We start from the raw sequence: 20,973 nt of genomic DNA, 5'->3' as shown, positions 1-20,973 counted from the left end.
CAAAAGGTGCAAGCATTCACTGATGCTCAACAAGGCAAAACGATACATTAAGAACCAGGAGGATGTAAACTTTAAACAGGATGATCAGCGTAAATTGTTATTATTATTTTGTTTGAAGACCTTATATTTTTCATTTAGTACTGCCCTTCAGAAGTTACACAAGATATTTACATGTTTCCCAGAAGATGAAATAATAACAATTTACACCAATCATACTGTTGGAGGATGGAGAACAGTTTAGCTGCTCAGGACAAACAAGGGACTCATGAACAACTATCACGAAACATAAAAACAGTCATATCGGTCATCCAGGTAACGACCCACAGTATTACGAATCAAGGGTATGTAAACTTCTGAACTGGTTCATTTGTGTAAATTCAGTAATTATTGTGTCTTGTGAGTAGATGTAAACAACTGTTATGTGAAAAAGTTTATCAGGGCAGCACTAAATAAAAAGCAAACTTCAATTTTAATGATCCCCCTTAGTATTATTATTTTATTTTATTTTTAATTATAAACATTTTGCAGATTCTGAAAGGGGTGTGTAAATTTATGAGCACAGCTGCATAATATAACATAAATTATATTGGATTTATCTGATTAATATTTGGTATAATATTACTTGCTACATAGTTTTTAATGAGAGCTTATTACTATCTAATAATTCATTAAATATCACTATTTAAAGGTTTAATAGCCCATGATCTAGCCATTATTAATGTTCATAAAGCAACAAAAATATTAACGAACTTATTAGGTCCTGTTTTTATAGTGTTACCCAGTTAGTTAGTATTCATTAAGAGCATGTTTGGTTTGCTATAATCTATGTTTGCAGTACCTGCACGTGTCGATTGTTAAAGGTAGGGAGTATGGATTTGATCTGTTTCTACATGACAGTTGTAGCAAGTTCCTCTGCTTATGTCTTTCGTCTGTGTATCCACAACCTATATATAAGGCTGGGGGGAAAAAAGGGTTATTTTGAGTCACAAGAAGGCTTTACACAGTGTGTGTTCCCACATTGCATGAATGTTCTGTCATTTGTCTGTGATGGATCTGTGAAAGATATGTGTTGTCAGAATGTTTTTTTTTTTTTTTTTTGTTCTCAAGCATAACATCACTTTGTTACTGGAGCACTAGTTCTACATGTCTCTGTTGTGTTAGTGAGCGCATTAAACACTTTAGAAATTGGCCAGCACCAGCATTAACTTATATGACATAGAATAATGACTAACACCAAAATGTATCTTGTTTTAAGCATGTATGATCAGTTAGACATTGTTTATTCCATCAAAAAGAAATTTGTTAGAATTTGAACATTTGATTTAAACACATGTTTAACTAAGGACATTTGACAGAAAAAACATTTCATGTTTGGAATATTCTTTGAGATTTAGACAGCACTGTCTGTGCGTAAAACACGAGATGTAAATATGTCATTTATTACTATTTCTGTCGAAGTAATTTAAATGTAAAATATGCTCCTTTGCAGACGGGCCCAATGACGGGTACCCTGCCCCACCCGGGCCACAAAATATTCCGGAAGTGAGAACGCTGCTGCCCAATGCCCGCTTTCACCTCCCATTGGAGAACAGCTACACATCAGAACACCACACAAACCCCTGGTCCCAGGAGCAGTGGCAGAGAGGTAGAGGGCATGAACGAGAGAAGGATCTGGGTAGGGAGGAGTACAGAGGCAACACCCATCACCCCAAACACCCTCAGAACCATACCTGGAGCAACAATCGTGCTAATACCCGAGGTGTCCACTTGCCCTTGCATTCCCCTTCACGTTCACCTGAAAACAACAAGAAGAACTCTGGCCGCAAAGTCAAGAAATCTGAGTCAGAAAGCGGCATCGCCAAGCTCTTCAAGACGCTGAGGAAAGAGACTGGCTTTGGGAAGAAGCCCACGGACCGGGAGGCTCGAGGCCGCCATCGCTCCCCAGAAAGAAGGAAAGGCACAAAAACACGCCGTGGCTCTTTGGATCGCTCCCCAACACGTAAAAATGGCTCTTCTCCAGACCGGCGTAGGGCAAAATCCATGGACCGAAGGGCAGAACGCTCACAACGTGATTATTCTCCAGAACAAGGCTCTCATGGTTCTAATCACATTTTAAACCGACAGATCGGAACACCGGAAAGGCATTTCCAGCCCCAGCAGAAATGGCAGCCACAGACACCCAGCCGGAGCTACCAAGAAGAGGGCTACCTCACCTCCACTCCAGAGAGACCCAATAACGGCCTAAAGAATGGGCTTTCTTCCTGCGAGCGGGAGGAGAGGTATTGGAGCAATGGCACACCGCAGAGATCCTACCGGAGAGAATCAGACAGCAGCAGCAATAGCAGTTACCTTGAAGAGGCGGCCGCTCCCAGGCTGAAGGATTACTACAACGCCATGAAAGCCAACACCACGATCTCAATTCCCCAGTCCAAGAGACGGCTTTACAAAGAGAACCAAGCCGATCTCAGCATCTGAGCACGGGAAACCCATAATCATAAACACTCACCCAGCTGGATAGCTGATAATATCACACTGGTTTTAAAAAGCCTAATGAGGTGACTGATTGATTGTTTGAATGAATGGTAAAAGGAGTGACTGATTCTTCAATTGGTTGATTAATAAATTGATTAATTGATTGCACAGTCGACTTATTTTATGTCTGCACATTTTATCCCAGGACAAGAAAATTCTGCAGACCAGCCACAAACACAGCAACAGAACAATCTTATGTCTACTTTATTCATTTTGTTTGTTTGTTTGTTTGTTTGTTTTATATCTCTACAGTGTTGTGTTGATCAGAGAGTGAGGTTTTGTGCAAATAGGTGTCAGATCAGTCAAGAGAGCACGTTTCCTCCCCTCTGTTGAACTTGCATTTCATTTTTGAAGTAATTTTTTAATTCATATTTTTTTAATGCTGTGTGTCCTATATATTCCTCATAACTGCAATTTTAGCAGACCAGAGCACAAGGGTGTTTGTACATTTTATGGATGAATACATGTGTTTACATATGTGCGTGATCATCTCAAGTTAAGGCAAAAAATTTTATATATATATATATATATATATATATATATATATATATATATATATATACAAACTATGATGCTACTGTCTAATGAAGTAATATATTTAAAGTGTATTTATTTTTTTTAATTGGCACAAAAATGAAATGAATAAGATGGTTTCTCCTCCCTAAGTGAAATTCTGATGCTTGATCTACTGTACTGTGGATTATCTGACTGAAGTTCTCTCTCGATTGCTGTGGACTGCTGCACAGGGCCGCACAGCACAGGGTGCTGCTCTACCCATAATTCCCCTTTGACCTAAGCAAGCCAAATTTCTAATTCATCATGTTATTCAAAAAGTCTCAAACTGGCCATCATTCATCAGCAATGAGTGAAGGAACAGTAACGATAAGATTGTGTCCAGTGTCTACCTTGAAGCCAGACTAAAAACACAAATGCAAAAAACAACAACAACATCGACAATTAGTAATTCAGTACAGTAATTCAGCTGACAGACATGACCCAAGTAAATGTGGATTTAAATTTTTTCCTTTTTTTTTTTTTTTTTTTTTTTTTTTTTTGTCGTCCATAGGTTTTCAAGGCTTAGAAAAGATATCTTAGTGTCTCTAGATGCCTTCCTCAGTTTTAAATAAGAGAGCAAGCCTGGAAATAACGAACATAAACCACAAGAAAGTCCTGAACAAGGGCAGATGTGGTACAGTCTGTCCACCTGAGCCATTCCATGTCTTTGCACTGGAGTATGATTAATGCTGAGCTATGTGTGTCTGTATGAATGCATTTTTTGTGCCTGTGTATATAACATTTCAGATTTCACAAGCCGACATGAAGTCTCTAAAAATGACGACGGAAAACACAGCAAGTTGCATCTTCATAGTACTGTATGGAACCACTAACCTGTCAGCCACCGTCATGTGTACAGACTTTTACTACTGTATGTAAGTAATAGCAACCTGTGGAAAAGATGAGACCGTTGCCTTTTCTTGTACAAAAGAGAATTTATGAGAACCCTCCACCTTGAGGAACGATATGGTATGTTTATACTCCTCAAGCAGAGGCGGTGAGTCATAGAAAATATGTGTAATTTATACTCTAAATCAGGCATGTTTCAAAAATCCAGAGACGACCGACCGATGATCTGTTTTTTTTTTCCCGGAGTGGGGAAAGATTTGGGGTTGATCAGGCGTTATTTGAGAACGAGATGGGGCCGACTACAGTATCTCTCGTGATGCATAGCCTGCCTTTTTATTGTATAGCACTTGTATACTGTCTGTGGTCTCTCTGCAATGTTCTCTGGACTTCAATGCTTTTTCTGTGTAAATGAAAGCAGTACATGTATATGGGCCAATCTTTTTTATGAAACACTATGCATATATAGATACTACATTGTCCATAGCTTTATTTGACTCATGAAGCTATACATAATGTTAGTCTACATAAAGTACAAGTAGATGTTGACCTATCCAGTAAAGCTTTTTCTTTCCTCCTTCAAATGGATCGCAATGTATATGTAGCTATCAAAAAGAAGTCTGTGAATGCTATTTTTATTATCAAATAAAGTTTTCCATACAAATTCATAAAATTCCTCTCCTTTATATGAATCCATGAAGTTAAAATGGGTGTGATGTTTTACTGCACTATTAATTTAATATAGTAAGTAGTAAGAAGTAGTGCATAATACAAAAATTAAGTAATAAGGTACAGATACTTAGTGTGAGGGATCTATGTATACAGCTTTATAGATCTGACATGTTTTTTACTTGTTGCAGTTTAAGAAGCCCTTGAAGGATTTCTGTCCTCTTTGTCTATAGGTTTTTTGTATTACTCTTCTAGTGTATAGTATGTAACCTTGTATATAATAATAATATTTCACTTTCAGTGGCAGTGCCACTTAGGCTCCCACGTGAATTTCAGATATACAGTGGGTTTGAAAAGTATTCAGACCCTTTCAGATTTTGCACACTTTATTTTGTTATAAACTTCATTTTAAATGGATTAAATGTACTTTTTCACCAACAGCCTACACTCCGTCAATAACCCATAATGACAAAGCATAGACAAGTTTTTAGAATTTTTTGCTAATGTATTATAAAGCAAAAATGTATTTATATCATTTGGAGAAGTATTCAGACCCTGGACTAAAGCTAAAGGCACTCCAACTTGACCTCAGGTGCATCCTGTTTGCTTTGATTTTTATGAGATGTCAACAGAAATTGACCTGAGTCCAACTATGATAAATTACAGTAATAGGACATGATTTAGAAAGGCACACACCTACATGTATAACAAATCACAGTGCACGTCAGACCCAAAATCAAGCCATAATATCCAAGCAACTCTCCGTAGATGTCGGAACTGTGAACTGTGTTGAGACATAGATCTGGGCAAGGGTATAAAACTGTTTCTAAAGCTTTGAACGTTCCCAGGAGTACATTGGGCTCCATCATTGTGAAAAGGAAGAAATGTGGGACTCAGGACTCAAGAAATCAGGTCTCTTCCTCGAGTGGGCTGTCTGACCAAACTCAGTAATGGGGCTAGAAGGACTTAGGTCAGGGAGGTGACAAAGAACCCAATGGGTTCTCTTAACAGAACTTCAGAAATCCTCTGATGAGGAAATACTCAGAACAGTTAGACGGAAGTCACTCCTGTGGCATATGCCAGGCATACTGTGTGAGCATGAGGAAAAATATTCTCTTGTCTGATGAGACACAAATTTAACTCTTTGGGCTGAACTCCAAGCTATAAGTTTGGCAAAAGCCAAGTTCTTTGGTAACTCATCAACTGGCTAATTCCATCCCCATGGTGAAGGATAGTGGTGGCAACATCATGCTATGTGGTTGCTTCTCAGCAGCAGGGTCAGGGAGATTGGTTAGAATTGAGGGAAGGATGAATGCAGCCAAATACAGAAAGGGCTTTGAAGAAGTGCACATGGCATCAGACTGGGGAAAAGGTTCACCGTTCAGCACAACATCGACCCAAATCATACAGCCAAGACAATGAGTGGCTTTTGGACAAATCACTGAATGTCGTTGAGTGGCCCAGACAAGCCTAGACTTAAACTCCTTAGAACATCTGTTCATAGACCTGAAGATGACATTACTGACACTGATCATATGATCTTGTTGAACTTAAAAGGATTTGCCAGGATGAATGGGCGAAACTGCCCAAATCCAGGTGTGCAAAGTTGTAGAGACTCGGTTACTGTGTGGAGACTGCTGACAAAAAAGTCAATTTAACCCATTTTAAATGAAATCTATAACACATTAAAGTGTGCAAAAACTGAAGGGGTCTGTATAATTTCTGAACCAACTGTAAATTGTTGGCAGGTTGCAGCATCATCTGGATCATTAAAAAGTGTGCTTTCTCTCTCTCTCTCTCTCTCTCCCTCTCTCTCTCTCTCTTTATGTTTGTGTGTGTGTCACCCAGTTAATCACATTGCTGTCTGTGTGCGTGGCATCATCATTAGCCAAACCCTCCCATGAGAGACTGGTGCGGCCAACAGACCTTGATGAGCGGTTGCCATGGAGACTGAGTGTGATGGTTTCTTGAACACTTCTGCAGAATGTGAAAGAAGGCAAGATTACTGACAAAATAATATTCTTGCTCACTAATGTTATGCAGTGTCATAACATCACTACATATAAGGATGGGTTCCCTTTTGGGTCTGGTTCCATTCAAGGATTCCTCCTCATGTCGTCTTAGAAAATAAATCTACCTACAGATTTCAGGAAAGCTTTAAGCGCTACACAAACAAACTGAGTTAATGTGTCAGTGGTGCAGTACTGCAATACCTGTAAAGGCATAACTGAAGCTGAGTGATGGACTAAACCCTATCGAGCATCTGTGGGGCATCCTCAAACGGAAGGTGGAGGAGCACAAGGTCTCTAACATCCACCAGCTCCGTGGTGTCATCATGGAGGAGTGGAAGAGGACTCCAGTGGCAACCTGTGAAGCTCTGGTGAACTCCATGCCTGAGAGGGTTAAGGCAGTGCTGGAAAATAATGGCGGCCACACAATTCGGACATTTTCACTTAGGGGTGTACTCACTTTTGTTGCCAGCGGTTTAGACATTAATGGCTGTGTGTTGAGTTATTTTGAGGGGACAGAAAATTTACACTGTTACACAAGCTGTACACTCACTACTTTACATTGTAGCAAAGTGTCATTTCTTCAGTGTTGTCACATGAAAAGACACAATCAAATATTTACAAACATGTGAGGGGTGTACTCACTTTTGTGAGATACTGTACATTAACAGAAAAAAGTGTGCTACACCCTAAAGAATGTTGCTTATTACTTAAACATTAGGTGCATCAGTAAAGAAATTCATTGACATGTCCCTGCCATCACAGATAGTGTGATGTTCCCCGACAGAAACATCTTCTATTTACATATTTTCAAGCTTAGCCAAGTCTAGTTATCGCTGCCATGAGTATATTCCTTGGCAAAAAAAAAAGAAAAGAAAAATTGTGGAAATTACTTCCATAAATATCACAAAGCTGAAAAACAGCTTCTACAAAGACGTCCTCTCATTAACAAAACCACTGAATAAGGTATTTCTTTTCAACAAAACACACAGGAAACAAGAAACTAAGCTTTGAATGACATGTTGAGAACCGTAATTCTAACTACACAACTGTCTAACAGGTTATGTGATTGCTCCAAATTATAAAACTACAGTTTTTCTCATGGAACTTAGCAACATAATTAGACAATAATTGACTAAGGCCATGTTCCTCATCAACCACATCCTTTTCCCCATTCTTTTTCATATATTTTCATGTATATGTCAAAGCTGCGGTGGAGATATCAGCATGTTCTCTGGCCCATTTAAAACACCTAAATAATCAGCACCTGTAATCTCTGGCCACTGAATGATCTATGTGCCCATTGCTTTGTTGTCATTTAGATGTCTTGCTGTTGCTGTAGTCCATGATGTATTAATGTTGCTTGGTCCCTATTTAATTTTCCTGTCCATAAACAAGTTGATGTGTGTGTGTTTGTGTGTGTGTGTGTGTGTGTGTGTGTGTGTGTGTGTGTGTGTGTGTGTGTGTGTGTGTGTTCGTTCATCTTTTTTCCTGCACTGTACATATATGTCTACAAGGTGAGTAGGATATACTTAATCATAATCTGCTTATGTATTACTTACCATGCTGACCTTGGGGAAAAGTAAACATAGCTTATCGTGTCATATTCAATATTTATGATGTAATGCCACATAAAGCTTAAACAACTCTTAATCCAAGGTGACTGTGGGCCTTGATTTCAACATAGACTTTAACTAGAGTAAACCTACAAGGCAAGACATTGAATATTACCGTGAAAGTTATTGGTTACCTTTCCTATTTACTTTTCTACACTTGCGTGATACATTTAATTACATTTTATGATTAAGTAACCTTTAATGCATTTTTAATCTATTTATTTGCAGATTCCCCCATAACCGGATATTATGCCAAGGTTTATATTAAACAACTTCTTTCTATCCTTGAGGTGAAAGTCATCCTTTGCTGAGATCCAGTAAGAAGGAGAAAATACACCACACTGAATCTCTTATTTCAGATATGTCTGTTTTTATTCATTTTAAAATGCTAGTGTAACATGTTCGGTTAACAATGCAGCTCAATTAAAACATGAAAAGGGTTAGTCATTTGCAATGTGCAGTTTATTTTTATGTTGCCTTGATTACATGCCTCTACAATCACGACAAAGCCAGTAAAATTAGGAGTCCAACATTAAAAAGTGCTAAGATATTATTTTCTTTTGCCATATTTAAAAACAAAAAATATGCACATCTATGCTGGACTTAGTAAATTATAGAAACAACATGGACGTGGCTCGTCCTTTCTCTCAACTGTCTTTAGTTGAACCAATTGGTTTGTATAACCATACAAAAGGGTGAAAAGACTTTACTTCTTTGAGTCGTTGTGGTCACTTGATTCTCTGGGCTGAAGTCTTCGTCTTGGTGGATGTTGTAGGGGTGCCCAGTAGGTCTTGCTACAGTGAGTAAGTTGGCTTGTGTCTTTATGCCGGGGACACAGAGCTGGAGGAGACGGATGAGGCCTCGGTCTTGGAGGCAGTGGTGGAAGCACCCTCCTCTTCCTCGAAGGGGTTCTTGCCGCAGCACAGGGTGGTAATCATGCAGTGGCGGAACTGCTTGTTCATGCAGACATAGATGATAGGGTTGTAAACTGAGGAGCTTTTGGCAAAGAAGGCTGGGACGGTCATGAAGACAGGCCCGAATTCACTGCCCTTATGGGTGAAGATGTACCAAGCCACACTGGCATAGGGCGTCCAGGCAACCATGTAGCCAATGAACATGATGATGACCATGCGTGTGACCTCACGCTCAGCTCTCTGGGTGGTTTCAGATTCCTGCTGTGCAGCTGCAGCCGCCTTGACAGTGCAGAGCAGACGGCCATAACAGAAGGTGATGATGAATAGTGGGGTAAGGAAGTGGACCGTGAACATGTAGATGACAAAGGACTCATTGTTGAACCCCTCTGCACGAGTGTAGTAGTCAATTCCACATGAGCACTGCATGCCCTCAGGGATATAACGGGACCAGCCGACTAGGGGGGGCACGGTACAGGCCATGGCCATGACCCAGGTGAATGCTACTCCCATGATGGCATGGTTCTCTCCAAACCTGAAGTTGCTCATGGGTTTGCAAACAACTATCCATCTCTCAATGGAGAGCACGACCAGGCACCAGAGTGAGTTGATACCACCAAAAGTTGCAAAGAAGCCTTCCAGGTTGCAGCCAAGGCGCCCAAAGACGAAGTAGCCATGCATAGATGTGTATACCGTGGTTGTGAAGCCTCCAAATACCATTAACAAGTCAGCAACAGCCAAGTTCAAGAGGATGTAGTTTAGGGGTGTGCGCAGCTTCTTGTGCTCAATGGTGACGTACAGCGTGAGGAAGTTGATTGGAAAGCCAACGAGAATGAGGAAGAACATGTAGGCTCCCAACATGGCGTAGGCCCATGGTGCCACTAGGTAGTACTGAGGATAATCGTATGGACTCCTCACAATACCAGTGGCATTGGACATGGGCACGTAGAAGAACGGCCCCTCTGTTCCATTCATGGCTGTGGTTGAGTGGTGTGCTGCCCCCTTCTGCACCGGACTTTAGCTACTTCTGAGGGTTGGTGGTGGAATAAGTCAGGCCTGTGCTACAAATGGACCCTGGGTGTATCCCGTTTGCTTTATATTGCACCTGGGATTACCGATGCTTTCCACATTGTCAGCAGAACATGATTTAGGCCACAGATAATGAAATAATCCTGTCCACTGCTGCACTGCATTTCTGGTAACTCATCAAGTTATTAAGGTTACCTGTCCAACCCCAGCAGAGACCCACACCTGCTGACTGGTTAAGTCCAATCATAATTATCAGCAATAACTCTATTTTTAGAATAGAGCTTTACTCTATTCCCTACACAAAAATCACCTTTCCAGATTTTTGAAATAATCAGATTTTTAAATGTCATATCATATCTTATCATATCCGGTACAATTTATTATTATTAAATACGTTTCCCATATACCTATGTGGGCCATGGTTTGACAGTTGCTATTTTATATCCACAATCTACCTACCAGCGCTATCTAAGTTTAGGATTAGCAACAGATGGTAAACAATAAAATCACTGCAGGAAGTCCATAATAGGAAATATGATATTTATTTAAGAAGAATGCATTACTTTCTACAAGTTGCTCGTTTTCTATCTCGGTTCTGTATCTACCCTGGCCTATAAGTCTCAGATGGCAGTTCTATATCAGAGACTACTGGTCTCATTCAGTAAGCATTCGTTTTTCGCACACTAATGAAAGAAGAATAAAAGTGCTAATTTTGAGTAAGTTTAAAACATGATATTACACGATGTATTAAGTATCAGACTAAGATTATCTATATTGTTATAATTATATTGATCTGGGCAATGCACTGACACTAGGAATGCTGGGTAGTATATGGACTTTTGTGCCATCAAGTAAATCTACACCCACCTAAACTCATTAAATTAATTCCCACTTGAAAGGAGCACTGTCTTCCTCCAACCAACAGCATATATTTAAAACACATTTCTTCAGCAGTTTTAAAGCATGAATGCACTCAGACTACCCTTTAGATGTAAAAAGTGCTGGACTGTGGCTTTGAGAGAGAGTGCGCTGGGCTTAGCACCCTTCCAGTGGTGCGTTGCACGGAGAGGATTTAAAGATTAGAAGACTTTTTGCACACTTAAGGGCATTAAGCAGCTTCCTAGGATGTCTCACATTCACCCTTCAGGTCCTTAGAGGATCTGTGGAGGCCTATAGTTCCAGAACAGCTATTTTGAAAAGAGTGATTTCTGCTTTTAAACTGAACTGAGTTCAGTAGATAAACTACCAATTTTCCAGTAATTATCATGTATTAAACTACCCAACTTCAACAGAAATCTGATCTTAGTAAGAATATTGAGATACAAAGACAGTAGCACCATATATTATATAATATCCTAATACATAGTAATATATTAATCCAGGTATATAAAGCTTATTGAGGTTTTAAATCATTTGTAACTTGAAGTACCACAGTTACAAAGTTAAATATTGTTGTTTTCACTAAGTGAATGTGTAAGCTACCTTGAAAATGAAATGGCTATAACACTCTAAAATTATGCAGTCTGTTAGGTATAAACTGCAAATTTTTGACAAGTGCAGAATTGCAAATGACCTCATTAAATGCATGCCAACATTGCTTGAAAGTATACTCTTAGTCTATCTTTTTCATAAGTGACCTACTACCACTAGTGGCGACTAGTTGCAATTGCTACAGATGAGAGAATTAAGGAATATTTTAAAATAGTGCCTCAGAATATGTTGCAGAAGAACATGTAGGATTTATTACGGACTTATTGCAATTACATGCAGGTTCTCTGAGTATTCATGCTACATTTGATCGATGTTATCGATGTTATGTGGTGATTCCACCACGGAGCCATTTTCGTCCCACTGATATTATATATAAGTAAAAGACATTTTAAAGGTATTTTAATAGGTAAAGTGTGCTTCACAACAATATACAGTACTGTGCAAAAGTCTTAGGCACCCTATTTTTAAGCACAAAATTTGTTATAGATTTTTTTAATTTTATGACATTTTCGATTCCCAAACACTCAGTGCGCATGACCTGCCCAAAGCATGACAGCACTTGGTAAACTAGGTATGCCATGTCTTCATGGATCTCAGTTTGAGCACAGGGGCACTGTCATGCTGGAACTGGTTTGGGCCTCTTAGTTTCAGTAAAATGAACTCTTAATGTTACAGCATAGAAAGACATGCTAGACAACTGTGTGCTTCCAACTTTGTGGCAACAGTTTGGGGAAGAACCACATTTGGCTGTGAGGGTCAGGTATCCACCAACATTTGGCCATATAATGTAGATTCAGTGTTGATTTTTTATTATTTTTTTAATTTACAGTTTACTGTTTAAGTATTACAGCAGCTAATTGACACTATAAGGTTGCTCTGTATTTTCCGATAGTATCACCATCGTACACGAGCGCCTTAGTCTTACCGTGTAGAGGACCTGATGCATCTGCTGTACAAATTTTATTAGCTCATTTGCTTGTTAATGCCCTATAGCTATCTTAAGAATACTAGATAATGCTGAAATTAAATAATATTGTTACACCTAAGGCCCGAGTAAAAGTACAAGGAAAGGATTATTCACCAAAACTTAAAAACTCTTATTTACTAAATGTATTTAATTTATCCTAATTGAATTTATTTTATATTGTTTATGTAGTTATTTCTAAAACATTTTCCAAAATTTCATTTACAACCCCAATTCTGAAAAAGTCGGGACAGTATGAAAAATGCAAACAAAAAAAAAAACCCAAAAAACAAAAAGAGTCATTTGAAAATTCAGTTCACCCTGTACTATATTGAAAACACATTTTAAACACATTATTTGATGTTTTACTTTGTGAATTTAAATTATTTTTGAAAATATACACTCATTTCAAATCTGATGACTGCAACACACTCCAAAAAAAGTTGGGACAGTCGACTGTTTACCGCTGTGTAACATCACCTTTTTCTTTGAATAACCTATTAAGTGTTTGGGCGCTGAACACACCAGTTGGATAAGTTTCAGCTGCGCAACTGTACGTGACCTTCGTTGCATTATTTTGCACTTCATAATGAGCCACACATTCTGAATCGGAGACAGGTCAGGACTGCAGGCAGGTCATGCTATCACCCGCACTCTCTGCTTACATGACCATGTGCTTGTAATCCGGGCAGAATGTGGTTTGGTGTTGTCCTGCTTTGGATGGCAGCACATGTTGCTCCAAAATGTGTACATATCTTTCTGCATTAATGATGCCCTCACAGGCACTGAAACACATCCATACCATGACAGACGCTGGCTTTTGGACCTGACGCTGATAACAGCTTGGATGGTCCCTTTCCTCTTTGGCCCGGAGAACACAACGGCTGTTTCGTCCAAAAACTATTTGAATTGTTGACTCATCGGACCACAAAACACGATTCCACTGTGTTGCTGTCCATCTCAGATGAGACCGAGCCCAGAGAAGTCGGCGGCGCTTCTGGACAGCGTTGATGTTTGGCTTCTGCTTTGCACAGTAAAGCCTTAACTTGCATCTGTGGATGCAGCGGCAAACGATGTCGACTGACAAAGATTTACCAAAGTATTCCCGAGCCCATGTCGGGATATCCATTACAGACTCATGACGGTTTTTAAGACAGAGACGTCTGAGAGATCAGAGATCACACGCATTCAGAAGTGTTTTTTTTTTGGCCTTGGCCTTTACACACTGAGATTTGACTGGATTCCTTGAATCTTTAAATTATATTGTGCACTGTAGAAGGTGAAATGCCCAAAATCCTACTGATTTATCTTTGGGGAATGTTGTTCTCAGAGTGTTGGATTATTCGCTGATGCATATGTTGGCAGATTGGCGAGCCTCGACCCATCCTTGCTCTTGAAGGACTAGCCCTTTTTGGAGGCTCCTTATATACTAAATATTAGACAATTGTCTCACCTGTTTCACATCACCTTCTTATTTCAACTTGTCACATCGCTATTAGTCCTAAATTGCCCCTGTCCCAACTTTTTTGGAGCGTTGTTGCATGCATCAATTTCAAAATAAACGTTTATTTAAAAAATAAACTATGCAGCTGATTATGTAAAACATCAAATACCTTGTCTTTATATGTTTTTTTTTCTTTAAATACAAGTGAAAGTACATTTACAAATCACTCCTCTTTGTTTATGTTAGCATTTTCCATACTGTCCCAACTTTTTTAGGAATTAGGGTTGTAAATGCCAAGACAAAGGAGTGAAATATTTGAAACACATTAAGCACATTGCAATATTGTAAAAATGCATATATAAAAAAGAACATTTGATATTCAACATAAAATTAAATTTGCCAAATACATCTGAAATTAATTTGGTATAACAGTATTCTAACTTGTCCCATAATGCTATCATCCTCACAATGTGAAACATTTAAATGCTTTTTCAGTAGACATGGTGGGAGAATTTGTGCTTATTATGCATGCTATCTTTTCTCAGTAATAGGCTACTACACCAGCTAGATTTCCCGGAGGAATGCGACTCCTCACTGTCTGACTGTCCATAAGAATGATGTGTGTCTGTGTGTGTTTCTCTCTGCATGCCACAGCAGCCTGATAATCACTGTTATACAGAGAAGACAAGCACCATTTGTGTTACATTTGCTGTTCTCTCTACATCAGCAGATTTTATTTAGGACTATTGAGATTTTTTTTTTTTTTTTTTTTTGTGAAGCAGCTTCTCTTCCCTTCCATATCTAAGTTGAATCGCTGATTAATATTTAATGTTGTTTAACATTTTAATATTTTCTATCAGCAGGTTAAAGAGCAACGTTCACCTCTGCAAAAGCTCTGGACTCTCAGACTGACACATTATTACATCCTAACTGACATACAGTGTATATAAAGTGTGGCAATTTATTTAGACACCAGCAGAGGACTCTGTTGGCTGCATAGAACTAAACTGTTCAGGTATTCAAGCTCACATAACCACCAGAAAGCCATGATGTTAAATCTATGGATGTTAAACATACTACTACTACTACTAGTCTATCAAAACGATATCTCTTCCTTATCTTATGCACCTTATTCCCTTTTTTTTAATCGTAGTTCTGATAACTGACAGAAATTTACTGCAACAGCAGTGCCCAATCACAATATTTGGCACCTGCTGCTTTGCACAGCTTAATGTTTTCCTTCATTTAACACACCTGATTCGACTCCTTGAAGTGTTTGGTAATTAGCTGAATCTGATCCACTTGTTTGTATGGGAAATATTAAAACTGCACAAACCAGTGGGTGTTAATGGGTGAGTTCTCTTGTTTACTTCCTGTTTTTTTCTTAGTTCCTCCATCAGCCTTTACCTTGTCCATGCCATCTGATCATTGTTAGACACTGAGGCTCGCTTGTTCACACTAGAGATGTGCATTGGGACTGGGATCTCATGGAATCCACTTCTGTTTTATGCAAGACTAAAATACTACAATTTTGTACTTGTTATAATTATAATAAATTACAAAGTCCTTTAAACCCCCCCCCACCTTTATCTGTACAGATCTCTTATAAATATCACACTACTGAACTGAGAAAATGACACTTCTAGAAAGATTTCTTTTGTCTGAAATCACCTTCATCCAAACATGCCGGCAGTGTTTATTTATGTGCGTGTTCCAGTCTGTTACTGTAACCTGCTCTAGCCCACACATTTGCGCACATGCATTAGTTCATAAGACCATGTGATCTTGAATGTGGATGCTCAAGCTCACTATTCCTGTTCCTTGATTTGCATTTGGTTGAATCATTTACATACTGCAGTATCAGTGCACCTGCGTGGTGACACTAATAACCCCTGTGTCTGGTTTCCATGGCTCTGAGGGGAGGCTGAGCTTTGTTCTAAGCTGTACTAAGGTGGCTGTCTCTTGTGCTGAGCCAGGGCTGGGGTTTAATCGCTCCCCTCTTCTCTCCCTAAACACACACAACAAGAGAGAGCCTGACCCTCCAGTTCCTTCCCAATCAGCATCTTAAAGCCAATCAGCTGTAGAAGCAGACTATATCCCTCTAATAATGGACAAAGTAAGGCAATGTTCTGTCAGGGCTCAGCATGCTGCAAGAAATTAATCGCGCAGGCAGTGTTCCTGAAGGGTCTGACTCACTGCAGAAAAATGGTGTTATTTTGTTCCTGGAGGTTTGATTATGATATGTGTAAGTGTGTGACCATAAATGCATACTGGAGACTGTGTACATGTGCTACTTCTCGTGGTTTGGTAATAGTGCTGCAGTGGGTCTATTAATCTCTTTTGTGCACCGGAATTTTGGCTAATGGTAGACAGAGATTGGTGCCATTATACGTTCTCTCAATGTTCAAGTCGAATCCCTCCTCTCTTGCTCTCTCTCTCTCTCTCTCTCTCTCTCTCTCTCTCTCTCTCTCTCTCTCTCGCTCTCGCTTCATTCTATTCAGTATATACAGTGGGGGAAATAATTATTGGACACGTAAACATTTTTTTAAAGTAAATATATTTCCATTGAGGTTATTCACATGAAATTTTCACCAAACATCAGGATTAACTCAAGAAATCCGGAAATATAAAGAATTCATAACATTAAAGTCCATAAATAAAGTTATGTGTGATGAAGTGGAATGACATGGGAAAAAAGTATTAAACACACTAACTGAAATTTATTTAATACTTAGTGGAGAAGCCTTTGTTTGTAATGACAGCTTCAAGACGCTTCCTGTATGAAGAAATTAATCGGCTGCAGTATTCAGGTGTGATTTTGGCCCATTCTTCTAAACACATTGTCTTTAAATCTTGTTCAGTTGGATTCCAGTCAGGCGATTGACTGGGCCATTCTAATGCCTTGATTTTTTTCTCTCTGAAACCAATTGAGAGTTTCCTTTGCTGTATGCTTTGGATCATTGTCCTGCTGGAAGGTTCACCCACATGTCATCTTCTTCATCTTGGTGCATGGCAGCAGATTCTTGTCAAGAATCTCCTGGTAAAGGGCTCCATTCATCGTGCCGACAATTATATGAAGTCTGCCAGTACCATGCGATGAAAAACAGCCCCACACCATGATGCTTCCACCTCCAAACTTCACTGTTGGTGTAGTGTTTTTAGAGTGATGTGCCTTTTCTTTAGTAATGGAGTGTTGTGGGGTGAGCGTGAGCAGTGGAGTGCATTGCCTATTGTTTTCTCTGTGACGATGGCACCTGCTACCTCCAAGTGTTTCTGGAGCTCTTTCTGAGTGGTCCTTGGCTCTTGGGCTACTCTTCTGACTATTCTTCTGACTTCCTGGTCAGAAATCTTGTGAGGAGCTCCTGTGCGTGGCCGGTTGATGACGGAGTGATGTTGCTTCCACTTGCGGATAATGTCCCCAGTGGTGCTTACTGGAAGATTCAGAAGTTTTGAAATATGTCTATATCCAATGTTCAATCCGATGATCAATGTCAAAGGTCTTAGGAGAGCTCTTTGCTTTTACTCATCATGAGATGTTTCTTGTGTGACATCTTGGTAACGAAAAGCTTTTTTATAGACCATCAATTTACTAACCCAGCTGATATTAATTTGCACAGATAGGGGGTATAATTACTTACGGATTTCAGCTGGTTCCTTGCCTTACCTTGCCTTGGAGAACTGCTTTTTCTTAGCGTGTTCAATACTTTTTTCCTGTGTTATTCCACTTTATTACACATAACTTTATTTATGGACTTTAATGTTGTGAACTCTTTAATTCTTTAATAATAACATTGATCATCTCGTTACAGTGGCACCTGTCAAGGGGCAAGACATAGGCAGTACGTGGACAGTCAGTTCTCAAAGTTGGAAGCAAAATGGGCAAGCGTAAGAATCTGAGTGACTTTGACAAGGGTCAAATTGTGATAGCTGGGTCAGACAACTGGTTCAGAGCATCTCCAAAACAGCAGGTCTTGTGGGGTGTTCCCGGTATGCAGTAGTTAGTTAGTGGTCGAAGGATAACTGATGAACTGGCAACAGGTTTATGGGGACCCAAGGTTAATTGATATCCGTGCGGAACGAAAGATAGCCCATCTTTTCTGATCCCACAGAAGAGCTATTGTAGCACAAATTGCTGAAAAGGTTAATGCTGGCTACGATAGAAAGGTGTCAGAACACAGTGCATCATAGCTTACTGCGTATGGAGGTACGTAGCTGCAGACCATTCAGAGTGCCCATGCTGACTCCTGTCCACCGCCAAAAGCACCTACAATGGGCATGTGAGCATAAGAACTGTACCAAGGAGCAATGGAAGAAGGTGGCCTGGTCTGATGAATCCCTTTTTCTTTTACTATCTATCATGTGGATGGCCATGTGCTTGTATGTTGCTTACCTGGGGAAGAGATGGCACCAGGATGCACTATGGGAAGAAGGCAAGCAGGCAGAGGCAGTGTGATGCTGTGGGCAATGTTCTGCTGGGAAACCTTGTGTTCTGGCATTCATGACACGTACTACCTCCCTAGACATTGCTGCAGACCAAGTACACCCCATCATAGCAACGGTATTCCCTAATAGCAGTGGCCTCTTTCAGCAGGATAACGCGCCCTGACACACTGCAAAAATTGTCCAGGAATGATGTGAGGAACATAACGTTATAGGTATTGTGGAGACAGTTTTGAGAAGATTATAGCAGATCGTAGGGACGCAATATTCAATACTCTTTTGGGAGGTATTTCAAGGTTGGGATGTTAACTGACACTTCTACTTCTTTCTCTACATTTGGAGGCAGTTGTAGATATGAAATACAAGTATCATGGCACTGAGGGGGCTATGCTATGATTCCTTGTTCAAAACAGGAAATCCAGAATGATGTGGTTATTGGGAGATTTTTGTTACTGTGACAAGGAGGGAGGTTTTTTTCTTGTTTTTTTTGTTTTTTAAATTATGCAAAGCACTTGTATCTATGCATAGGGAAACCATTTGAGTCATGATGACTTTCTCACCAACTGGTTTACCATCCAGAGATTGGATGTGAATTGTTGTCTCTAATGGTTGTACATTGTACATGAATCCTTAGTTGATGAGCAGTGTTTGGAGTCTATGAAGTTTCCAGCTGCTTGCATGTCTATGGGCACAGAAAGGGAGAATATAGTGTCTGATAGGGAAGTATGACCATTATACAAAATGGTTTATCTAAGATTATATAGGGCACCATCACGCACTGTCCTGAATGAAGAGCTGTTCTGTGAGCAGGTCAGATGATTCACTGAGCGATGTGATGTAATGCCTGTTCACAGTAGAAACACTATTTTCCAGTCTTTTCTGACATTCTTGGCCAGTAAGCTTAGTGTGACTGATCTGTAGGGGTGTGCGAGTGTGCGAAATTCATGGGTGAATTTGGCTGCAGTGCAAAATTCTTGTCTTAAGGGCTTCATCTTTCCCAAAAGGCAGGCGATCAAACACTGCTGCATCCATGTCACGGAGGACAACAGGAGAACACAGGTACATGTTTAGAGTTTTATTAAAAGGTCTTCTGAGCAAATAAAAAAAACCTATGGCAAACATGAAGTCTGGAAAAATGACTGATATGATGGATTTGGATGGCGCTACTATCCCAGAGATACAGTGGTAATAATTACACTACTCCACCTCCCTACGTAAAACTAATCCCATCTGAATACGATTTAAGATGGAGACGTTTTGTTTTCGTCTTGCCTGCAGTGAGATTTACATTGGGGAAACCGAACTGTGAATAGTTGATTTTGTTTTGCACCTTCAGTTTTTTAAACACTGTCATACCATAAGAATGAATGATTTCTCCTTTCCAGTGGCGAGACATTTTAACAGCAGGTAACATAACATTTGCACGTCTAGTTGTTTTTACATGTTTTTGCAATCATTTTAAATAACTGGTTCCACTGTTACAGAAGTGCATTGCAGTTACTCTTCATTACAGACAGACAGACAGACAAATAGATAGATAGATAGATAGATAGATAGATAGACAGATAGACAGACAGACAGGCAGATAGATAGACAGACAAATAGACAGACAGATGGACAGACAGACAGACAGACAGATAGATAGATAGATAGATAGATAGATAGACAAATAGACAGACAGACAGACAGATAGATAGACAGACAGACAGACAGATAGATAGACAGACAGACAGACAGATAGATAGACAGACAAATAGACAGACAGACAGACAGATAGATAGATAGATAGATAGATAGATAGATAGACAGACAAATAGATAGACAGACAGACAGACAGATAGATAGATAGATAGATAGATAGATAGATAGATAGATAGACAGACAGACAGACAGATAGATAGACAAATAGACAGACAGATAGACAGATAGATAGACAAATAGACAGACAGACAGATAGATAGATAGATAGACAAATAGACAGACAGATAGATAGACAAATAGACAGACAGACAGACAGATAGATAGACAAATAGACAGACAGACAGACAGATAGATAGACAAATAGACAGACAGACAGATAGATAGACAAATAGACAGACAGATAGATAGACAAATAGACAGACAGACAGACAGATAGATAGACAAATAGACAGACAGACAGATAGATAGATAGATAGACAGACAGACAGACAGATAGATAGACAAATAGACAGACAGACAGACAGACAGATAGATAGATAGATAGACAGACAAATAGATAGACAGACAGACAGACAGATAGATAGATAGATAGATAGATAGACAGACAGACAGACAGATAGATAGACAAATAGACAGACAGACAGACAGATAGACAAATAGACAGACAGACAGACAGACAGACAGACAGATAGATAGATAGATAGACAGACAAATAGATAGACAGACAGACAGATAGATAGATAGATAGATAGATAGATAGATAGAT

General features: G+C 39.5%; 2 protein-coding genes across 23 annotated transcripts in view; one reads left to right on the top strand and one right to left on the bottom strand.

Moving 5' to 3' along the window:
- Positions 1 to 4,606, top strand: part of magi1a (membrane associated guanylate kinase, WW and PDZ domain containing 1a) — a 157,012-nt gene extending 152,406 nt beyond the window's left edge. For 18 of the 22 annotated variants that reach the window (XM_017468078.3, XM_017468075.3, XM_017468068.3 and 15 more), the window contains one exon: positions 1,490 to 4,606. In XM_017468078.3, coding sequence (XP_017323567.1) covers positions 1,490 to 2,475 — 986 coding nt within the window. In that variant the 3' untranslated portion in view covers positions 2,476 to 4,606. The remainder of the gene's footprint in view (positions 1 to 1,489) is intronic. The other 4 variants (XM_017468082.3, XM_047155479.2, XM_047155478.2 and 1 more) reach the window with 1 other exon arrangement.
- A 4,065-nt stretch (positions 4,607 to 8,671) lies between these two features.
- On the bottom strand, positions 8,672 to 10,220 carry LOC108265574 (rhodopsin). The gene has a single exon (XM_017468086.3). It carries the CDS (start codon positions 10,111 to 10,113, stop codon positions 9,049 to 9,051), a length of 1,065 nt encoding a protein of 354 aa, XP_017323575.1. The 5' UTR covers positions 10,114 to 10,220; the 3' UTR covers positions 8,672 to 9,048.
- Between the last annotated feature and the right edge of the window lie 10,753 nt (positions 10,221 to 20,973).

Source organism: Ictalurus punctatus, chromosome 5 (genome assembly GCF_001660625.3).
Source record: "Ictalurus punctatus breed USDA103 chromosome 5, Coco_2.0, whole genome shotgun sequence".
NCBI classification, from domain to species: Eukaryota; Metazoa; Chordata; class Actinopteri; order Siluriformes; family Ictaluridae; genus Ictalurus; species Ictalurus punctatus.
The sequence above is the reverse complement of the archived record's forward strand: the minus strand, read 5'-3'. Positions and strand labels throughout refer to the sequence as shown.

Bases quoted from the DNA above. Each gene is read 5' to 3' on its own strand.
- LOC108265574 (XM_017468086.3), bottom strand. From the start codon at position 10,113: ATGAATGGAACAGAGGGGCCGTTCTTCTACGTGCCCATGTCCAATGCC.